We start from the raw sequence: 20875 nt of genomic DNA on the forward strand, positions 1-20875 counted from the left end.
CGGCAGAGGAGCACACAGAAGCTCAAAGAGGCTGGGCTGGCGAGCCAGACCCACGTGCTCCCACCGAGTCGGTGCCACGGGGACCCTGGCTCAGCCCCGGCCAGCAAGCCAGCAGAAGCAAGATCACCACCAAGTCCAAAGAAAACACACACAGAAATACACACGAAGGGACAGCCACAGGTCAAAGGTCACCAGAAGCACCAGCACTTTACGGCTGCACAAAACCTCACCAGGCACGGACGACACCACGGCACCGGCAAGAGACGGAAGCAGAAAGGGCAAGGAGTAAGTCACTTTTGGTACAATTGCAAAAGAGATATCAAAGAGGACGGCCTCTGGTCGGCTTGGCTTTTTTTTTTCCTTTTTCTTTTTAAACTAAGTTTTATAAATAATGTCTGATAACTCTGTGTATATAAAAACTAAACTCCAACAACAGCCACAAACAGTTGTCTGTAAGTTTACAAGAAAGGAACTTTTGTGTCTTCTTTTAAACTAGTAAAAGTCTCTCTTATACTTTCTTCCCTTTTTCATTTTTACAGTCAAACGTTCTTACTTGGTTTTTTTTAAAGACAGTTTTATAAATACTCTGCAGCTCTTTTTTTTTTCTCTTTAGCTCTTAAACATATAATTTAATAACTTCATAAAAGGAATTTCTCTCTTAAATAAAGGGCTATATAACCACACAAATAGGTCATGTAAACAGTGACACGGAACCACCGCAGGACACTGACACGCCCTCCACGCTCGGTCACCACCAGCGATCTGGCCTTGTTCAGTGCACCACATCAGGCTCGAGCACCGTGGCTCTGGCCCAGCGCCTGCAGGGCCCTGGCTGGTGGTCCACCCATCCAGGGCCCTCAAGAAGCATCTTCCTGCTGGGCCAAGGTGGGCTGCCCACCTGGGTCTAAGGAGAGCTCTAGCCCTTGAGTTCTATTCCAAGCTGGCAGCCAGTAGCGCCTGTGGGCCACTCAGGAAGAGGCTGACCTGGGGCCCAGGGGCAGCTGCCCACTTGCTCTTGTCCATTCCCACAGTGCCCACTCTGGACTCCTAGCCACATGCCTTGGTACAAAGGGGTGAGGGGCAACCCAACATCACCATCGAACTGACCGATCCCAATGTACAGAACACACGATGACAAGGACGAGATCAAAGGGGCTCAGCCCGGCGCCCCTGGGGAGAAGGTTGTGCTTTGCAGGGAAGGGACGAGGGGAAAGAGGGAAAGGAAGAGAAGACCAGGAAAGGAGGAGAGGAAGAGGGGCAGGGCTGCCAACTTTGCCATGCACTTAGTGGCCCCTCGAAGACCCGCCTGGCAATTGCACAAGTCCCTATGACCGAGCATCCGTCTTGGACTTTACTATTGTGATGACGCTGGTGGCAGCCACCTTGCCGGGGACCAGGGGTCCCAAGCCAGCGGCAAGGGGACCCCGAGCAGGAGCCACAGGGCTGCGGGCCACAGTCCTGGCGAAGTTCTGCAGGGCCTCGTACTTGGAGCGCAAGGCATCGAGCTCCAGCTTCATGCTGGCATTCTCGGAGGCCAGCTTCTCCACCTCCTGCTGCAGCTCCGCCTTCTGCTTCTCCAGCTCCTCCTTCTGGGTTACCCGCTTCACCCGGCAACTGGCCGCATAGCCACGGTTCTTGAGTGTGCGCCGGCGCTGCTTCAGCTGGATGATCTCCTCCTTGGACAGGCCCCGCAGGTGCTGGTTCAACTCCCGCACCGACATGGTCACCAGCTCCTCGTCCGTCAGGCTGGTGCCATTCTCTCCCGGCTCCCGCTTCACCTGGGCAGCACAGAGCACAGAGTCAGGCCTGAGCGAGGGCACCCCCACCCCCACCCCAGGCCTTCCTGCCCTACTCCACTCACCTTCAAGGCCTTGTTTCCTTTACTCGGGGTCGTCATAACCCGGGGCACGCGAGCAGGGACTCTGCAAGACAGAGCAGAGGTCAGAACTCCCAAGGCCAAGCCACACCCTGCCCTGCCCTGTTCCCAGGGAGCCTGCCAGCTCCCCGCCACCCCTCACCTCCCAGACCAACGCCTGGCCAGAGGACAGCCCTTGGGCCTGTGAGCCGGGCAGCTCTGGATGGCTCAGCCCCTAGAAAGCCAGGCAGGAGACCTGGTGGGGAAGAGGAGCTGAAGGATGAGCAGGAGGAGGGACCAGGCAGAGGGGAAGACCAGAAGGAAGCCAGGCTTTAAAAATAACCCCGGTGCTGCCCTAGAGCGCACCGTTCCTGGCGAGTCACGCTGACTCAGCACATTGCCCCCCCCCCCCCCCCCCCCCCCGCAGGCGGACACGGAGGGAGTGCTTCACTCCTGCTCCTGAGGGCAGCCAATGGCGCCCCAGGAGACTGGCTACTAGGGCCAACAGCAAGGAGGGTCATTCCCTCTGTCTCCTCAGCAGCTTCCCCTAAGCTCACCCGGGACAAAGCCCCGACTCCCCATCGGCTTAGGGCGCTGTTCCCCTGGGACTCAGGCAGAGGATGTGGTTCCCAGAAACGTCTAAGGTTGGCAAAGATCTTCCAACTATTTCTGGCTCCACAACCGGGGAGTCTCTCACCTTCCCGGTGGCGGGCCGTCCAGCTGGGCAGAGCTGCCTGCGCTGCGCTGCGCTGCGGATGGAGTAACCATCCTGTGGCTTTGGATTACAGCATGCTGTGCCCCTGCCACACCCACCGAGGTATTTCACAAGGGCCCCACAACCAGCCATCCAAGGGACCTGCTCAGCGGGAGGCAGGCAGGAAGTCAGCCCCCCAAGTCACTGACCACTCTCTGGTTCTCTGCCTGGGCCCAGGGAACACAAGCAAAGAGCACCTCTAGCACTAAAACTCACCCTTTGCTTTCCAGATACGGTCCGATCAAGGACATTTTTGTATCATAGCCTGGGGAATCGCCCCGCACCCATCACTTCTGTGCGCCCCCACGGTCCACCCCACCCTCCCCATGTTAGGTGCAGGAGAAGAGGGGCTGGAGAACAGGGCAGACTGAAGTCTCTTCCTGAGGAGGCTGTGAGCACTGTAGGCAATTGTGGGGTGGGATAGGTTGGACAGTTTCCACTCATCTTACAGAAGCTAGAGTGTGGGCCAGGAAAGGCCCAGGTTCCATTTGGGTAGAGACTCCCTCACCACACCAAGTCTCACACTGGGAGATGAGGCAAAGGAAGCAAGAGCCAAAGGAAGAAGCAAGGGTCAAAGGGCAAGAGACCACCACCAGAGGACAGCTAGTCTCTCTACAAGCTGCCCCATGCCCACACCAGCAGGGCCTGGAGGGGACGCCCCCAAACCTGACTGCAAAGCACAATGACAATGGGGACTTCCTGAGATCATACAGAAAAGTGCAGAGTGTGGCAGCTGGGAGCTGAAAAGTGCCTCCTCAACAGATTTCACCCTCTGCAGAAGGCCTGAACTCAGCACAAGTACAGCCAATCACCTCCTGATCAAAGGTGTGTGCGTGCATGTGTGCGTGCATGGTGGGGGAGGGTCAGGTCTCAGGAAAGCTGGTGCTTCTGGCTGCCCGACCCATCTCTGCCAAGTAGGGGACACACTAGCCAGGAAAACAGTTTTTGAGGACCGTTGAGAGATGGCTGAGGGCATCTTTCGAAGCCTGAGGAAGGACCAGCCCTCTGCCCATCTCGGGCCTCTTCCAGGTCCTGCTACCTGGTAAGACTTGGGTCCAGGCCTCCAGCATCTCCTACTTGCCCCCTTGGGCTGAGCCAGCCTCACGGGGGAGGCCTGGGTGGTCACACAGGTCCCAGTTGACCCAGGAACCCTAGACCACCCACTCAGGCTGACAGCTAGGAAAGGAAAGGTCTGGACAGCTCCCTCTCCTCCCACTAGGCAGACACATTCACTCCAGACATGAGGCAAGAGGGTAGCAGAGGATTAGCCCTTGCTGTTTCTACTTGTCCTGCTAACTCAAGTGGCTGAAACTCTCAGGGAGGGTGGCCTGGACACTCTGGCACCCCAAGATTCAGATCTACTACCTCTTCCAGAAAACTTCGGCTACTGACAGTTGGAATCCATAACTTAATTTCCACTGAAGCATACATAAGCGACCCAAAGGGCTTAGACACTCCCTCCCTCCCGGTTCAGCAGGGTACATTTCCTTAGGGCAGAAAATCCCACCCCAAGGCAGATCACCTGGCACTTCCAAGCCTTAGCGTTCACTAGGCGGGCAAGGGCGCTGCAGGTTGGAAGGGTATCCGGGGGCGGCACAAAGGTCAGCCTAAGTTAGCCAAGAAACCCCGGGCAGAGGGCAGGGCAGGTGAGTGACCACCTCCAGGCTGCGAGGGGACGCCCAAGGAAGGGGGCTGAGGGGCACGGGCCCGGCCGTCCCCAGCTCCACGGCACCCCCGAGGGCACAACCCGCGGGGCACGTTCTTTCGGCTAACGCGGGCCACACTGCGAACCCACACCTTGCGGGATGGCCGCGGGCCGCCTCCGGCCGCGCGCTGGCGCTTTGCGCTCTGCTACCGGAGGTGCGGTCCCGCCCGGCCTCCCGCCCCGGCCCGGCCCGGCCGGCGCGGCCCCCCTAAGCCCCTCCCCCGGCGCGCTCCGCTCCGAGCTCAGCTCCGGTCCGCGGCGCCGCCGGAGGGGGCCAGGCCCGCGGCCGCCGCCGCCCCGGGGCCGCCCGCGCCCCGCCTCCCGCCCGGAGCCGCGACCCCCGCGCCCGGCGGCGCCCGCGCGCGGATGACTCAGCGCTCCGCCGGGCTCGCACGCGGGGCCGCCGCGGCGGGCGCTCGGCCGCTCGCCCGGGCGGCGGCGCCGGGCCGCGGGCGGACACCTGATGAGTCAGCACCCGGCCCGGCCCGCCGACCCGCGCCCCGCGCGCCCCGCGCCCCCGCGCCCCCGCGCCCCCCGCGCGCACGCCCGGCCCCGGCCTGGCCCAGGACCGCGCTCCCCGCCGCCCCGGCCGCGGAGGCCGAGCGCGCGGCCGGGGCCCCGCGGGCCGCGTGCGGGGTGCGTGCGCCCCGCCGGGCCGCCCGGAGCCGCGCCGCCCGCCCCCCCGCGGGGCCCCGCGCACTCACCACACTGCGGGCCCGGGCGGGCCGAGGCGGGGCCGGGGCGGGGCCGCGCGCGCTGCGGGCCGCGCGGGGCGAGGGCCGGGGCGAGGGGGCCGGGCCGGGGCTGAGGGGTCGGGCCGCCTCCGCGGGCCGGGCCGAGCGCGCTGGGAAGGCCGGGCCGGACCGGGCTCGGGATCCGCTGCCGCCGCCGCCGCCGCCGCCGCCGCCGCCGCCGCTCCTCAGACGTCACATGATGTTTGGTCACGTGGGCTCCATTCATGAAGCGACGACGCGGTCGGCCCAAGCTTAAAGGGGAAGGCGCGGCGCCCGGGCGGAGGCGCCCGGCCACTGCGCCTGCGCGGACCGGCGTCGTCGCCCTTGGCAACGGCGCGCCGCGCCCCGGCGGGATATCGCGGGAGCGGCGCTGCGCTCGGCCCCGGGCTGCGCTCGGCCGCCGGCCACGCCCCCTCCGGGAGGGTCGGAGCCGGGCCCGGCCCTCGCGGCCGCCGAACCCCCGGGGCCGCGTGCCCGGGCCTAGGGGAAGGGCAGCCACGAGCCCCGGGGCGGTTCCCTTCGGCCTCCTCGCCCCGGGACGCCGCCGCGGGCTTGGGGTGACCGGACCCCGATCCCGTGCCCGGAGCCGGCCGGGATCCCGGGCCTGGGGGCCCTCACCGAGGCCGCCGATCCCCGCCCCTCGGCCGCGGGACCCCCGCCGCGTCCTCACCCGACCGCACCCCGCGACCGGGCTTGACACTCAGGGCCCGCACCTGCCCCCCCCCGCCACACCTCCAGCCTGACTTCGCTGGCTATTTTGGAGATGGAGTCTTACAGAAAACTTGCTGCGGGGCTGGGAAGGTGGCTCAGTGGTAGAGCGCTGGCCTTGCATGCATGAGGCCCTGGGTTCCATTCCTCAGCACCACATAAGCAGAAAAAGCCGGAAGTGGCGCTGTGGCTCAAGTAGTAGAACACTGGCCTTGAGCTGAAGAGCTGAGGGACAGCGCCCAGGCCCAGAGTTCAGGCCCCACGACCGACAAAAAGAAAAAAAGAAAGAAAACTTGCTGCCCTGACTGGCTTTGAACCTCCTTCACCCCCCCCCCCCCCCCCCCGCCTCCCCCCCCCCAGTTCTCAGCCTAGCCCTTCTTGGCTTCCCTCACTATCTGGTTGGAGAAGGAACTTGTCCTGGGCAGGGCATCTGGGCCCTTCCAGGGCACCATGCCCCAGGGAGCATGCAGGGTCTCCTGGCACTGACAGGCCTTCAATCAGGAGGTGATGATGCAGGGTGTTCACGCATTGCCCAGCCCTTCCCCCACCACGGCTGCAAATCCTCCTGGACAGCTGGTCCACCCACCTGCCTTCACCCAGTCTGCATTACCCAGGACCAGGACTGGAGGTCTTGGCCTCTGCTGTTGTACTCCCTCCTACTTTTCCTCTGTGGATGTATTTTCTCCCTTAGATTTGGCTGCTTGGAATCTTGTGCCCAAAGTGCCCCCTACCATGCTTCCCTGAAACAATCTTAGTTCTTTAGCAGCATGGGGGAAGAGGAACTAGAATAAGACTTCGCTGTGAAGTGCCTCAAAAGCGTCTTCTCTGGTCAGAGACAGTAGCTCATGCTTATAACCCTAGCTGCTTAAGAAGCAGAGATCCAGAGGAGTGCGGTTCAAGGCCATCCTCTGTGTGAGAGACTCAGCAAACGGCTGGGCATGGTGGTGCCCACCTGCCATGTCATCCCCGTCACAGAGGAAGTACAAAGAGGACTGTGGTACAAGGCAGCTAGGACAGAAAGTGAGATCCTATCTTGAAAATAACCAACATGGTGGGAAAAAATGGTGTGACAGAATAGGTCAGTTGTAGAGGAACTGAATGCAAAGGTGAGGCCCTTTAAAGGGAAAACAGAAACTCTTCTCTGGAACCTTCCAACCCCACCAGGAGGCCCTCCCTCAACTGTCCCCAGCCCCACAAGCCATACCCCACTGTGTGCCTGCGTCACCTCTGAAGAGAGGCACCTGACCCTCCCGTCCCCACACCCACTGATGGCTAATTGAATGAACAAGAGCACACAACCACCACCCCAGGGACTTCGCCAGGGCTCCCCTGAGGGCTGATGTGTGTCACTTAGGTCCATGGGTGCCAGAACATTGCTCAAACCTAATTTTGTGTTTTCACATGAGACTGACACTTAAAAACCAGTAGGCCTGAAGATTAGATAAGAAGAGCTGGGTTGGGAAGGTGGCTCAGTGGTACAGTGCTCGCCTAGCATGCATGAGGCCCTGGGTTCAATCCTCAGAACCACATACACAGAAAAGGCCAGAAGTGGCGCTGTGGTTCAAGTGGTAGAATGCTAGCCTTGAGCAAAAAAAGCTCAGGGACAGCGCCCAGGCCCTAAGTTCAAGCCCCAGGACTGGCAAATAAAGTACCTCTAAACTGGGCACTGGTGACTCATGTCTATAATCCTACTCAGGGGGTTGAGATCTGAGAATCTCAGCTGTAAGTCAGTCCAGGCAGGAAAGTCCATGAGATTCTTCAATTAACCACCAAAAAATGGGAAGTGGTACAGTGGCTTCCAGTGGTAGCGTGCTCACCTTGAGCAAAAGAGCTCAAGAACAGCGCCCAAGCCGGGTGCTGGTGGCTCACGCCTGTAATCCTAGCTACTCAGGAGGCTGCGATCTGAGGATCGCGGTTCAAAGCCAGCCCGGGCAGGAGAGACCGTGAGTCTTCTATCTCCAATAAACCACCAGAAAACCAGAAGTGGCGCTGTAGCTCAAGTGGTAGAGTGCTCACCTTGAGCTGAAGAGCTGAGGGACAGCGCCCAGGCCCAGAGTTCAAGCCCCACGACCGACAAAAAAAAAAAAAAAGAACAGCGCCCAGGCCTTGAATTCAAGACCCACAACTCACACCACCGCCCCCAAAGAAAGTACTTCTAGAAGCCAGGCACTGGTAGCTCATGCCCATAACTCTAGCTACCCACGAGGCTGATAGCTGAGTACCACTAGAGATTTGGGGGTGGTCTTGGGGGTTGAACTCAGGATTCCCTCTTGCTAGCCCTCCAGCCATGGTGGGGCACACTGCCATTCGCCCTGTGAGTGGGCCTTGTGGAATCAGCTGAAGGCCTGAGTGGATGAGAAAGACCAACCTCCCACCCCAAGGAAGGGAGAATTCTCCAACCTGCGGCCCTCGGGCTCCATCTGCAATAATGACCTTCCCTGCTGACCTCTGAGCAGGCAGGCTTGATGGCATACTGGATGAGGGTCTCCATCTGCTAGCCACTGTCATCCAAGGCCTTCTCTGTACATGTAGGTGTGTGTCCCATGAGTTGCATTTCCCCAGAGAATCACAATATCTCCCTCAGGGTGCCTTTCTCATCCAGAACCTGACCCTGTGTGGCCTGGACTCCCTAGTGGGACGCCCCAGATAGGAGGCTGTGTCCTTGGTGAAGGACACAAGGGTGGTATCCTTCCCCGTGGCTGAAGCCCAAGGCCTGGAGGCTCCCACCCAGCCTAAGCCACAAGTGGCTGCATGGGACTGCAGAGCCCAGACTCTTCAGAGAGGCACGGCTCCGAGGGAACAATTGGCACCGGGAGCTTTTGAAAACCAATTTATTCATCCTTCAGGTTGGGAGAGAAGAGACAGCACCTGGTGAGTCAGGGTAGGGATGGGAGCTGAGGGCCTGGGGTCCACGGGGATTATGGGTGCTTAGTACCTGGTCAGGAGGTCCTGTGTCCCCAGCACTAGGCTGGGGATGGCTGGACCCACTGGTCCTTGCAGGAAAGCATCTCCTGGTGAGGAGAGAGCGGGAAGGGCAAACCCACACCAGCAGATACTGGGGGCAAGGGAAAGTGAAGGCCCAAGCTCTGAAAACTCATGCTTGCTCTGGGCTGGCCTTTAGAGACCAGGGAGATTCCCAGTGGTAAGAGATGTGATGCTGGCTGACCCCTGGTGACCTGGCGGCCACAGGCAGAAGTATGCCATGGGAACACTGTGTGGCCTTGGCCTGCAGAGCAGACAGCAGACAGCAGAGCTGGCTGGGGGCATGGGAGCTGAGGCAAACCATTGCTTAAGCCCTGATTTTTTGTCAGTTGAGAGACTTGAACTCAGTCCCTAAATGCTGTCCCTGAGCTTCTTTGTGCTCAAGGCTAGTGCTCTACCACTTGAGCCACAGCATCATTTCCAGTTTTTAAGTTGCTAATTGGAGATAAAAGTCTCAGGGGGAATTTTCTGCCTGGGCTGGCTTCAAATCACGATCCTCAGATCTCAACCTCCTGAGAAGCTATTACAGGTGCTGGGCTAAGCCCAGAATTTTGAGTCCAGCCAGAGCATCACAGCAAGACCCTGTCATGAAAAATGAAAATAGGTGGGCACTGGTGGCTCAGGCCTATAATCCTAGCTACTCAGAGGGCTGATCTGATGATTACAATTCAAAGCCAGCCTGGGCAGGAAAGTCCGTGAGACTCTTTATCTCCAATCAACCATAAAGCCAGAAGTAGAGCTGTGGCTCAAGTGGTAGAGTTCCAGCCTTGAGTGAGAAAGGCTAAGGGACAGTGCCCATGCCTTAAGTTTCAGCCCCAGTATTGGGTGTGTGAGCGTGCATGCATGCATGCACGCATGCACACATGCACACGCACACACGCGCGCACACACACACACACACACACACATACAGGTACAGTAGGCCTATAACCCCAGCCCTTGGAAAACTGAGGCAGGAGAATCTCAAGTTTGAGGTCTGACTATGCTACACAGCCAGACACTATCTCAAACATAAAATAAGCAGGGGTTGGTGGCTCATACCTGTAATCCTAGCTACTCAGGAGATCTAAGAATCATGGTTCAAAGCCAGCCCAGGCAGGAAAATCCCTGAGACTCTATCTCCAATTAACCAACAGAAAACTGGAAGTGGTGCTGCGGCTCAGAGTGTAGAGTGTTAAGCTCTGAGTCAAAGAATTCAGGGACAGCGCCCCGAGTTCAAGCTCCAACAGAAATAATAAAACAGGATTGGAAGCAGGTGGTGGAGCACTTGCCAGGTAAAAACGAGGCTTGGAGTTCAGACCCCAGGACTGCCAGAAATAGTGGGTGGTCAGGATGCCATCAGTCCTTGGCTGCTGGAGCCAGGCTGCAGGGCAGGGGCTTGGTGCAGCCCGGAGAGGACACAGATGCTCCTGGGGAGGACTCCATCTTCACCTTGTTCAGAACTGTCTTCTTGATGGCGGCAGGGGAGACAGTCTCCTGGTCAGCCATGGTCTGCAGCTCCCTAGAGGCCGCAAGGGGCTAGGCTTGTTCTTGGCCTCCTCCCCAAGCCCACAGCCTCCCGCGCAGACAGCCTTGGGCTGTGCCGTCATCTGACCTCAAGGCCTTGGCTTGGGCACTCTGCCTGTCACGGCCTTCCCTCCACAGCTGCACCGCAGCCTCTCCCCATTCAAGCTGGCTTAGGGATCCCATGTACCGTCAAAGTGATTTGGCACCTCCAGCCTGGCTGGAGGATGTGTTTCTGGGTCCCCTGCAGACAGTGCTGGGAGGCCAGGCCCTGTCCTGGCCTGGAGGTCCTGTGCTGCACTCTGAAGTCTGTGGTGCATTTGCTTAAATGGTGGACACTGGCCAGAAAGATCTACCCTGCAGACCAGAACTGAGGCAGTGAACCTCAGCCCTGGCTCTGCTATGAACAGTTTTCCTTCAGCACCCACTGGGCTTTGCTCGTGCCAGGACCTGCTATCCTGTCTACTTAATCCACTGCCGGGCCGCCAGGGTGCAGAGATCAAGGCCCCACAGGCTCCCTGGTGCTGGCCATGCCTCTGGCGTCCAGCCACACCTGTGTCCCTTTCACCTAGCATAACCAAAGGAAATGAGGGGTCCTGCACACTGACCCCGAATCGCCCAAGACCAAGCCAGAGCTCAACAAGGATCTGCTGCCACCACCAGTGAGGCCAAGGTTGTGTTGTGCTGGAGTCAGTCTGGGGGGGGGGGGGGAGAGGAGGGGAGACGGGAGGAGGGCAGGCCCACCTGGTGCGGGTACAGGAGGCCTCCACAGCATTGATGAGCAGGGAGCGGAAGCCCCCACTCTCCAGCACATGCAAGGCGTGGATGGTGGCCCCGCCCGGAGAGCAGACATTGTCCTTGAGCTGCCCTGGGTGCTGTTCTGAGTCCAAGAGCATCTTGGCGGCTCCCTGTAGCCCAAGAGAAGAGCTGATGGCAGTGGGGTGGGGGATCTGCTGGCCCCAGCTGAAGCCTCACCTGTCGGCACTGTCTGCCAGCCTTGGAGGCGGCAAGGGCAGCCAGGGCAGGCCCTCCCCCACACACCCAGGGTCAGGGAGTACTGACCAGAAGGGCCTGGGCCCCGAGACGCACTGCCAGGCGCCTTGGCAGTCCCATCTTCACGCCGCCGTCGGCCAGAGCGTCCAGCGCTGTGAACGCCTGTGCAGGGAAGGTGCCCTGAGCCCCAGCCCCAGCCTCTCTGCCTCCTCTGGGGCCCCAAGCAGGAGGCAGGATGGAGCAGGGCAAAGCACCAGCCCTCAGTCTCGGAGCCCCCACCCCAGGCCTGAGGGCTGGAGGTGTCAGAGGCCCACTCCCACACCCCCAGCTGCCACAAGCCAGGCCGGCTCTCACATAGGCGGGGCCACTTCCACTGAGCCCCGTGACGGCATCGATCAGATCCTCCTCCACCTCGGTGCAGAAGCCCACACTGCATAAGAGCTGCTCCACCAGTCTGCCGTCTTCCACCTGGGCGTGCGTGCCAGTGGCATACACGGTGACCCCTTCCCGCACCACAACCGGGGTGTTGGTCATGCAACGGATGACTTTGGGGGCCGGCCGAAATGCCGTCAACTTCTAGAGGAGAAAGTGGGATGTCTAGCCCAGGAGAGATGGCCCAGGCCACCCTCCAGGCGGGTGAGGTGTGGACACGCTCCCTCAAACAAGCATTTCCTGACCTCACCACGGCAGCACACCACACCCATTCACAGAAGGCCCAGGTTCTGAAACAGAGTTCCTGACCGCAAGCTCACGCCGAGGGCCTGCTCCGCAGCACCTACCTTCTCAATGGAGTTGATGGTGACGCCGGCCGCACAGGACACCACAATGTGCCTGTCCTCGATGTCAGCGCCGATCTCATCCAGAATGAAGGGGATGATGTGGGGCTTCACAGCCAGGAAGAGCACGTCGCTGTGCCGCACCGTCTCCTTGTTGTGAGGTGTGAGGTTCACCCCTATCTTCTGCAGGGGTGCAAGGTGGCTCAGCCTATCCCAGGGGGCTGTCTGCCCACGGAGCCTCCACCCCACCACGCCAAGCACCCTGGGTGTAGAGCAACCTAGAAGCTGCTGGATGTAGTGCAGGCTAGGCTGAGAGTTCAGACACCCCTCAGCTGCCTTTTCCCTCCCACAAATGGAAGCATCATTCTGCTCTGGAATGCATCCCCTTTGCAGACAGAAAAGGGGAGCTCTCTAAACCACAGCCGTGCCCACCCTGGGCTACAGCTTCCAGAGATCCCTGCCCTCTCGGTATAGGTGGCAGTCTCAAGCTGAGAGCCTGAAACTCTTTACCCCAGGTAAACACTCTACCCCAGGTGTGTCTCTTCTGACTGCCAAGCCCAGGCCCCATCTGCCTGGTCTGGAGAAGCCCTTCAGCGATGCGCTGACCAGTCAGGAACCCTGCTCTAGATTGGCCACCTCTCCCACAGTCTGTCCTCAGATCAAGACACAGAAGCCACAAGTAGCACAAGGAGGCAAGTCTGGAGATGCCCCAGCCCAGCTGGCTCTTCTTACTGGAAAGGTGGCTGTGGTACCGCCTCCTCCCACTCCTGTCAGAGCTGCCACGTAAGCTAGCCCCTGACCTGAATCCTGTCAGAATTGGCTCTTCCAGCTCCATACCTACCCTGAGGGCAGAAACGGTGGTGAGGTCCATGTCTGGGGAACTGGCCATTATCTTGTGTGCAGCCAGGACACCTGCAGGGAAGACTACCTAGGTCAAGGCCTGTTTTGGCCTCCGTCCTCCATGCCTAGGAAGGAGGGACACAGCATAGAGCCTCCTCCTCCTCCTCCTCTGCCCCCCACCTCCCACCCCAGGGTAGCAATCCCAAACATATGGCAACTGCTGTTCTTCTCAGGACTCAAGCCACACAACCCAGAGCCCCAACGTCAGCCACCAGTCCTCCCACTAGGCTATCCTGGCCCCGGGGTCTACCTGCCGCAGTGAAGCCCTTAGCCAGGGCAAAGGCCAGCTGCCCAGCTCCAATGAAGCCCACACTCATGATGCCCCCTCGGCTGGCACTGGCTCTTCAGGAAGGCTGCAGGAGGTGGGCAGGACGGACGGCAGGAAGTTGGGCCCGGGCTCCTCTAGCAGCCGGTGGTCCTCCACCCGAGGATTTTCCCTGTCAGACCCAGGGGTCTGATCCAGGGTCCCTGGCCTGCTGTCCAAGGGCCAGAACCCTCTAGAAGGGATCGGGAGGCCGCAGGGGAAGCGCTGGGAAGAGGGGAGGATCTGGCGCCCAGAGCACCTCCAACCCAGGTCCGAGCCCGGCCTCGGCGACGCTGCCCGCGGCCCCGAGCCCAGCTCCCCGGGCACAGCCTGGCTACTGGGCCGCGCCCGCCACGCGGCACCGGCGCCCGCCCGCCCGCCACGCCCCCGCCCGCAGGCCACGCCCCGAGCTCTCAGCCAATCCGCCGCCCGGCCGCCGCGAAGCGACCAATCAGAAGCCGAGGCTGGAGTGTCTGGCGTTGCGTCACCCGCGGGCCCGGCGGGCCCCGGGAGCCCTGGTCAGCCCCCGGAGCCCAGCCCGCTCCGCTCCCCGTTCCCCCGCCCCCCGCCCCGCGCGCGGCCCCCTTGAGAAAGAGCTGGGCGCAGCCCCGGCTACCGCCGCCACTCCCGAGACCCTCGGGTCCGGTGCGGACCGGTGGCGTTCGGCCTCTGCTGCCCCAGGACAGCGGGTTCACCTGCACCCCGACTTCTGTGCCCCTGCGTTTTAGGTAGAGTAAGACTGTAGTCACACACACGCACACTCACGCACATGCACACACATATACCCAGACACACACGTGCGTGCATGCGTTCTGGGCCCATATGCTGTTGGGGGGCGGTCAGAGCAGTCTGGGGTCCCCAGCAGCCCCTGTAACGAGGTGGGATTACGGGAACCCCCACTCTACCTCAGGCAAAGGGGGATTTTTTTTTCTTTTTGCCAGTCCTGGGCTCGAACTCAGGTCCTGGGCGCTGTCCCTAAGCCGCTCTGTGCTCAAGGCTAGCGCTCTACCACTTGAGCCACAGCACCACTTCTGGCTTTTTCTGCTTATGTTGTACAGAGCACTAGAACCCAGGGCTTCATGCATGCAAGGCAAGCATTCTACCACTGAGCCACCCTCCCTGCCTGGACACTTTTTTTTTTTTTTTTTTCTGATTTCTTTGTAGCTTGGAGAAGAACAAGTTGCTTCAGAAAGTTAGAATGTTTCTGCCATGCTCAGGCCTGTAATTCTAGCTACTCAGAAGGCTGAGTTCTGAGGATCACAGTTCAAAGCCAGCCCAGGCAGGAAAGTCCGTGACACTCTTATCTCCTAGAAAACTGGAAGTAGTGCTGTGGCTCAAGCGGTAGAGCACTAGCCTTGAGCTGAAGAGCAGAGGGACAGCGCCCAAGCCCAGAGTTCAAGCCCCACGACCGACAAAAAAAAAAAAAGAATGTTTCTGCTATGGAGGTCTGCTTTCCTATCTACCTGGTCCCTTCTTGACCCAAAATGACCACACTGGCCCTGGGACACCACTCCCAATAGGAGTCTGCTCCACAGTGGCCCGGCACAGGAGGATTTGGGCCTAACCCTTGGAGGCAGAGCCAGAGAACATGCGTATCCTGTGGCATCGCTCAAACTCGTGACTCAAAGCTGGAGAGCTCATGACCTCTTGAGAACAGAGCTACCTATGCCAAGTGATAACAAATACTATGACAAAATACTCCCCCCACATAACATAACAAGTAATACTTCCCGCTTAAGAGAAAACCAAGTCAGTCCTCTGGGAGCCCTGCAAGGCCCTTGGGCATTCTCTCCACAAAAGCCCTCTGCCCTTTCCTCCCCTGCCCTAAGGGCCTCTGAGATTTAGGCTGAGTAGGGTGCTGGGGGCAGAAAGCCACTAGATGGTGAGAAAATTTAAAAAGTTGGGACTTGCTGACAGAGTAAAGGAATGAAATAAAAAAGCAAGCTCCTTCCCAGGCAGCGGCCAGGCCTTCCCTATGAGCTGGGCTAAGCATGCCCATGTGCTCCTTTGTCCCCTGAGGATGTGGCTCCTTGATCCCCTCAATCCTCTCAGCCAGCAAGGGGCTTCAGGACACACAGACATCTACAGGTGTCCATGGGATGCCAGCCTCCAACTCCTAAGTCAAAGTCATTGGCAGGCCAGGTGCTGGTGGCTCACATCTGTAATCCTAGCTACTCAGAAGGCTGAGATCTGAGGATCACAGTTCAAAGCCAACCTGGGTAGGAAAGTCCAATTGACTTCAAAAAAAAAAAAAAAGCCAGAAGTGGAGTTGCAATTCAAGTGGTAGAGCGCTGGCCTTGAGCTGAAGAGCTGAGGGACAGCGCTGAGGTCCAGAGTTCAAGCTCCATAACCGACAAAAAAAGAAAGAAAGAAGGAAAGAAAGAAAGAAAGATAGAAAGAAAGAATAGAAAAAGGTATTGGCCAACCCAGTTGCGCCCTCTCAAGCCAGGCTCAGTACCACACACTGCCTGCTCAGGGCTCTCACAGCCTTGGTTCCACTGCCTAGAGAGTGCATCTTTTCCGTCTGTGCCCAGGACGCTGGAGCTGTCCAGGTGAGAGGGGAGGGTGGGTGCCAGGGTCTCTGGGAAAGAAGATGAGCTCAGCATTGACCCTGCTTCCACCCCTGGTCCTCCCAGGGAGCCCCACCTGCCTAGTGTTTCCTCAGACCAGGCCCAGACCTGCCTACCCTCAGAGCCGGAGGGCACCCCAGGGCCATACCCTTCCTCAGCCAGGCCCTGGTCCAGGCCAGTCTCCCAGAGCACACTGGAAAGGGGTGCAACCAACTGCAGCTCCCCAGCAGAGGCCACTCAGCCAGAGCCAGGGCACAGTGACCATCCTCTGTTATTTCCTGCTCCAGAACCTGGTGGGGAGGGAGAGGGATGGGGGAGAGGGGGCAGTCAGCAGGGGGGAGGGACTGCTGAGCTTTGACCTGTGATACTTGGATTCCATGTGGCCAGGGGCACCTGCCCCAGGCTACCCTGTCCAGGCTTGAACAGAAGAAATTGGCTGGAGCATGGGGGAGGAGCATGCCACCCAGGGCCTGGCATCCAAAACAAGCAGATACTTGAGGAGAGGCACCTGGTGCCCAGGCTGCATGCCGCAGTGGCGCAGTTGCTTGCTCTGTGTCAGTGCTGCCCAGCAGGCCGGCCTCCCAGCAAGCTGGCCTCCCAGGGCCCTGCGGGACAGACCCTGCAGGAGCCCACGGTGGGGGGCACTGCTCCTTGTGGTCCTACTCATGTCAGACCCCGCCAACCCACTGCTGCCACTCCGGCCTGCTGAGCCTGGAAAGCCGTCCTGAACAGGCTGGTGAGGCTGGAGCCCAGTCTCTGGGCTTTTCTCCGAATACATGCTGCTCCTGAGCCGGGTTCTCCTCCCAGGGTTAAGGGAGGGTCCCAGCTCCCACACCCCTCAGAAGGACCGGCCCTGGTGCTCTCCTGGGCTTCTTCCCATCCCTTCCACACCTCTGGAAACGATTCCCTTCCCAACTTAGTTTGTGTATGTGTATATTGGTCCTAGGGCTTGAACTCAGGGCCTGAGTGCTGTCCCCGAGCTTTTTTGCTGAAGGATAACATTCTACCAATCAAGTCCCAACCACTTCCGATTTTCTAGTAGTTTATTGGAGATAAGAGTTTCACAGACTTTCCTGCCCTGGCTGGCTTTGAACTACAATCTTCAGATCTCAGCCTCCTGAGTAGCTAGGATGACAGGTGTGAGCCACCAATGCCCATCTCCCTTCCCAATGTCTAACTCCAGTCTCAGAGCCATCTCCAGACCCCTCTGAAGCTCATCTAGCCTCACGGTCCTCCTTTTCAAGATGGGTCACAACAGCACCTGCTCCAAAAGGTTCCCATGTTCTGGTGACCAGCACTGAGCCCAGGGAGGCCAGGAGAGCAGAGACAGGGAGAGAACTAGGAAGAACAAAAGCCTGTGAGCGGAACAGCCCCGCTTTCCTGTCCCTCTGTCCTTCCTCCATTTCTCCCCTTGCATTTGCCCCGGGCCCTCCTGCTTGTTTCTGAGGTCTTGGGTCACCTTGGCCACCTCACGTGCCCTTGGCCAGACAGCAGAAGCAGACAGGCAGCAGCTCGCCAGTCTACAGGGTGGGCACGAAGCGGATCCTCTGGGAGTAGGCAAGATCAACGATGTAGAGAAGCAAGTTGACATAGGTGAAAATGGCTACCACCAACTGGCTGTCCCAGGGGCAGCTGCCCTGGGGGCAGTGGAGGGGCCGCACGGGTTCCCCGTACTTGGGGTCAAAACAGAAGACGGGCCAGATGACGGCAGCGCTGAGGTAGAGGAGAACGGCCAGGAAGGTGTACACCACTACTAGGCGATCGAATGGGCAGCCCAGGCCCCCTGTGTGGCCCAACACGCTCAGGACCACCACAGCCACTGTGGCCAGGAAGCACAGGCTGTACACAGCCACACACCACTGGGTGGCCATGTAGCGCCCGTAGCGGCTGTCATAGACCAGGGCTCCAAAGATGATGCAGGCCACAAAGGCCTGGACTATCTTCAGGAGCCCAGATACAGTGGCCATGTAGCTGGCTACTTGGCCAGGCCTGGCTCGTGTTAGGGCTACCTCTGCAGCATAGGCCAGGAAGAGGAGTCCGGCAAAGACACTGGCGGCCAGGCGGAAGTTCCTGGCCGTGCAGCCGGCGGGCTCGGGTGGGCACTCCAGCCGGGTGAAGTACAGCGGGTAGATGACAGCGGCTGTGGCTGAGAGCAGCGTGGCCAGCATGGCAAAGGCTGCTGTGAAGTTGCCCCAGGAGAGACGCAGGCAGCCATGGAGCTTCGTGAACTCAAAGGCCACAATCAGGACGGAGAGGGCAAAGCAGAAGCCCCAGGAAGCCATGCAGAAGGTACCCTGGACACCCGCAAAACCGCCCCTGTGGGCCACCAGGCTAAAAGTCGTGCAGCCAAAAGCCAGCTGCAGCACGCGGGCGGTGCCCACCGGGGACATCACCGCACCCAGGTGCAGGTAGGCACCTCCAGAGGGGTCCATGGCGCTGCCCATCCTGCTGATCACCCTAGCCTCATTCAGTGTCCGGCAGCCGGAGGTCTGTGCCGGGCCGGGGCGCTCTGTCCTCTGTGCAGCGGCAGATGGAGGCAGGCTCTGCAGTGCCACCCGCAACACGGCAGCAGCGGCAGCAGCCTGTGTGAGGAGCACCAAGCACTATAAATAGGCAGCGGCACCGAGATCAGAGCCCTGGAATAGCAGCCTGCACGCCTCTCCCCGTCCTCTCCCCGTCCCGGAGGACATCTGACCCTGTCCCACGTGGAGCCCCTGCAAGACCCGTTAACCCCCTGGCTGCTGGCACCACCCACCTCGGGCCTCCAGAGCACCTGTGTCTGTCCCTCTGGTCGGTGTGGGGGAGGGGTGGGGAGTCGGGGAGTCAGCAGGGAGAGGGGCACAGACTCCAGCTGAAGCAGCCTCCAGGGCTCACGGCTGGGGAGGGGTGGGAGTCCTGCTGGGGAGGGGGGGGAGCCTACGGTGGGCGGGGGGGGGGGGGGGGGAACTTGGCTCCTGGTGGTCTGCCGGAGATTCCTCTCCTCTCCGGTAGGTAGTTTATCCCAGCCCGTCAGGCCAGTGGCTAATTCAGAGCTCTGCTTAGACCCAGGACCTTGTTGTCATTGTCCCAGGGGCCCAAGAAACTCTTGCGGAGCCCTGGGGGAAGAACAGGGGTGGGGGTCCCACAGACCAAAGGCTGCCTGCAGTCTGGCCATGGCCTCCTGCCATCACCAGAGTGTTTGACTTTTACTTATTATTTCCAGGGAACATCTTGAAACTCCTGTACCCTTCAGGCATGCAGAGAAACTTAACACTTAGAAACAACTCAACCCTCCTACTCTCCCCCCCTTCCCACCTCCCTTCCCCCTCCTGCCTTCCTCCCTCTCCTTCTTCCTTTACTTTCTTGACAAGGCCTTGCTATGTATGCCTTTTATCTAGAGTGTATCATTGTTTTTCTAGTTTGGAGGCTAAGGAAGGGGGATTGCAAGTTCAAGGCCAACCTCGGCTACATAATGAAACCTCTGCCTCAAAAGAAAACCAAGGGGCTGGGAAGGTGGCTTAGTGGTAGAGCGCTTGCCTTGCACGCATGAGGCCCTGGGTTCGATTTCTCAGCATCACATAAATGGAAAAAGCTAGAAGTGGCACTGTGGCTCAATTGGTAGGGCACTAGTCTTGAGCTGAAGAGCTGAAGGATAGCGCCCAGGCCCAGAGTTCAGGCCCATGACCCGCAAAAAAAAAAAAGAAAAAGAAAACCAACCAAAAAAAGGCCCTGGAACCCAGGTCCTTGCTCACCCAGAGTGCGCCACTGTACAGATTCCTAGCGCAAAACGGCTCGCATTTTACCCTGACTACCCTCATTGGGTAATTAATTCATTTATTTTGCATATGCTGGATGCCAGATCATTCCATGGACACCTCCCTCCTCAGAACAAAACCACTGACCTAGAGAAGCTTCACCCAGTGATCGCTGCTGGGAAGTTTGAGAACCATCACCAGATGCTTCTCCAAGCTCCTTCTCCTGTTCCTGAAATGAACTTGATAGTTTTGTAAGTTTTCTCCTTTGATACCTGATCAAAGATCTTATTTATTTATTTAATTAATTTTTTTTTTGTTTTGTTTTGGGTCCGGTCGTGGGGCCTGAACTGTGGGCCTGGGCGCTGTCCCTCAGCTTTTCAGCTCAAGGCTAGCGCTCTACCACTTGAGCCACAGCACCACTTCCGGCTTTTTCTTTTTGCTTATGTGGTGCTGAGGAATTGAACCCAAGACCTCAGGCATGTAAGGCAAGCGCTCTACCACTGAGCCACCTTCCCAGTCCTCTTTATTTTTGCTGCAGGGCTTGAACTCTGGGCCTGGGCACTGTCCTTGAGCTCTTTTGCTCAATGCGAGAGCTCTACCACAGGAGCCTCAGTGCCACTTCCCATTTTCTGGTGGTTAATTGGAGATGAGAGTTTCAGGGCTGGGCACTGGTGGCTCACACTTATACTTAGGAGGCTGAGATCTGAGCATAATTTGAAGTCAGCCCAGGCAGGAAAGTCTGTAAGACTGTTACCTCCAACAGACCACTCAGAAAAAGCCAGAAGTGGCACTGCGGCCAAGTGGTAGAGTACTAGCCTGAGCACAAAAAGGCCGAGGAACAACATCTAGACTGTGAATTCAAGCCCCAGAACATGCAGGAAAAAAAAGTGTCATAGACTTTTCTGCCTGGGCTGACTTTGAACCTTGATCCTCAGATCTCAGCCTCCTGAGTAGCTAGGATTACAGGTGTGAGCCACCAGTGCCTGGCTTATTTAATTTCTCAATAGAAAAATGAAAAGTGGCTTCTGCTGCGACCGCCCACCCTGGGTTGTGGGCGTTTGATGAATGGATGAGCAGCCTCCTCAGAGGGGCTTGAGCAGGATGTGAGATGAGGTGGACCACTGAATATCCAGGAAAGGGTCAGGAGTTGGAGCCTAGGCCCTCTTCAGGTGCCCACACTGCCCTGTGGGCAGAATGGCACCCCACGGTCACAACTGCAATCTTAGCTACTCAGGAGGCTGACATCTGAGGATGGCAGTTCAAAGCCAGCCTGGGCAGACAAATCTGAAAGACTCATCTCCAATTAGCCAGCAAACTGCTGGGAGTGGATACGTAGCTCAAGTGATAGAGCACCAGC

At 58.9% G+C, this 20875-nt stretch overlaps 3 protein-coding genes across 7 annotated transcripts; all 3 read right to left on the minus strand.

Moving 5' to 3' along the window:
• Nucleotides 1–485: 485 nt before the first annotated feature.
• On the minus strand, nucleotides 486–5039 carry Mafg (MAF bZIP transcription factor G). 5 transcript variants are annotated; one of them, XM_042670021.1, is made up of 3 exons: nucleotides 5019–5039; nucleotides 1862–1922; nucleotides 486–1778 (listed from the first exon to the last, which is right to left on the minus strand). In XM_042670021.1, the coding sequence occupies exons 2-3, from the start codon at nucleotides 1895–1897 to the stop codon at nucleotides 1326–1328; spliced, it is 489 nt and encodes a 162-aa protein (XP_042525955.1). In that variant the 5' UTR covers nucleotides 1898–1922; nucleotides 5019–5039; the 3' UTR covers nucleotides 486–1325. The 5 variants fall into 5 exon arrangements, with proteins under 5 accessions (XP_042525955.1, XP_042525956.1, XP_042525952.1 ...); XM_042670022.1 differs by lacking the exon at nucleotides 5019–5039 and adding an exon at nucleotides 4132–4273; XM_042670018.1 differs by lacking the exon at nucleotides 5019–5039 and adding an exon at nucleotides 2553–4087.
• A 4433-nt stretch (nucleotides 5040–9472) lies between these two features.
• Nucleotides 9473–13530, minus strand: Pycr1 (pyrroline-5-carboxylate reductase 1). The gene is made up of 7 exons (XM_042670006.1): nucleotides 13161–13530; nucleotides 12852–12922; nucleotides 12014–12193; nucleotides 11589–11810; nucleotides 11304–11396; nucleotides 10986–11149; nucleotides 9473–10239 (listed from the first exon to the last, which is right to left on the minus strand). The coding sequence occupies exons 1-7, from the start codon at nucleotides 13225–13227 to the stop codon at nucleotides 10077–10079; spliced, it is 960 nt and encodes a 319-aa protein (XP_042525940.1). The 5' UTR covers nucleotides 13228–13530; the 3' UTR covers nucleotides 9473–10076.
• A 3774-nt stretch (nucleotides 13531–17304) lies between these two features.
• Nucleotides 17305–18228, minus strand: Myadml2 (myeloid associated differentiation marker like 2). The gene has a single exon (XM_042670056.1). The coding sequence runs from the start codon at nucleotides 18226–18228 to the stop codon at nucleotides 17305–17307; it is 924 nt and encodes a 307-aa protein (XP_042525990.1).
• Between the last annotated feature and the right edge of the window lie 2647 nt (nucleotides 18229–20875).

This window comes from Dipodomys spectabilis, unplaced genomic scaffold (assembly GCF_019054845.1).
Source record: "Dipodomys spectabilis isolate Male_0828 unplaced genomic scaffold, ASM1905484v1 ptg000512l, whole genome shotgun sequence".
Lineage (NCBI taxonomy): Eukaryota > Metazoa > Chordata > Mammalia > Rodentia > Heteromyidae > Dipodomys > Dipodomys spectabilis.

Excerpts from the sequence above, each read along its gene's own strand:
- Mafg (XM_042670018.1), bottom strand. The coding sequence starts at position 2,623 with ATGGTTACTCCATCCGCAGCGCAGCGCAGCGCAGGCAGCTCTGCCCAG. Across the intron at positions 1,923-2,552 it reads GACGGCCCGCCACCGGGAAG|AGTCCCTGCTCGCGTGCCCC; the intron begins GTGAGAGACTCC and ends TCTGTCTTGCAG. Across the intron at positions 1,779-1,861 it reads AAGGAAACAAGGCCTTGAAG|GTGAAGCGGGAGCCGGGAGA; the intron begins GTGAGTGGAGTA and ends TGTGCTGCCCAG.
- Pycr1 (XM_042670006.1), bottom strand. The coding sequence starts at position 13,227 with ATGAGTGTGGGCTTCATTGGAGCTGGGCAGCTGGCCTTTGCCCTGGCT. Across the intron at positions 12,923-13,160 it reads TAAGGGCTTCACTGCGGCAG|GTGTCCTGGCTGCACACAAG; the intron begins GTAGACCCCGGG and ends TCTTCCCTGCAG. Across the intron at positions 11,397-11,588 it reads GTGGAAGTGGCCCCGCCTAT|GCGTTCACAGCGCTGGACGC; the intron begins GTGAGAGCCGGC and ends TTCCCTGCACAG.
- Myadml2 (XM_042670056.1), bottom strand. The coding sequence starts at position 18,228 with ATGGGCAGCGCCATGGACCCCTCTGGAGGTGCCTACCTGCACCTGGGT.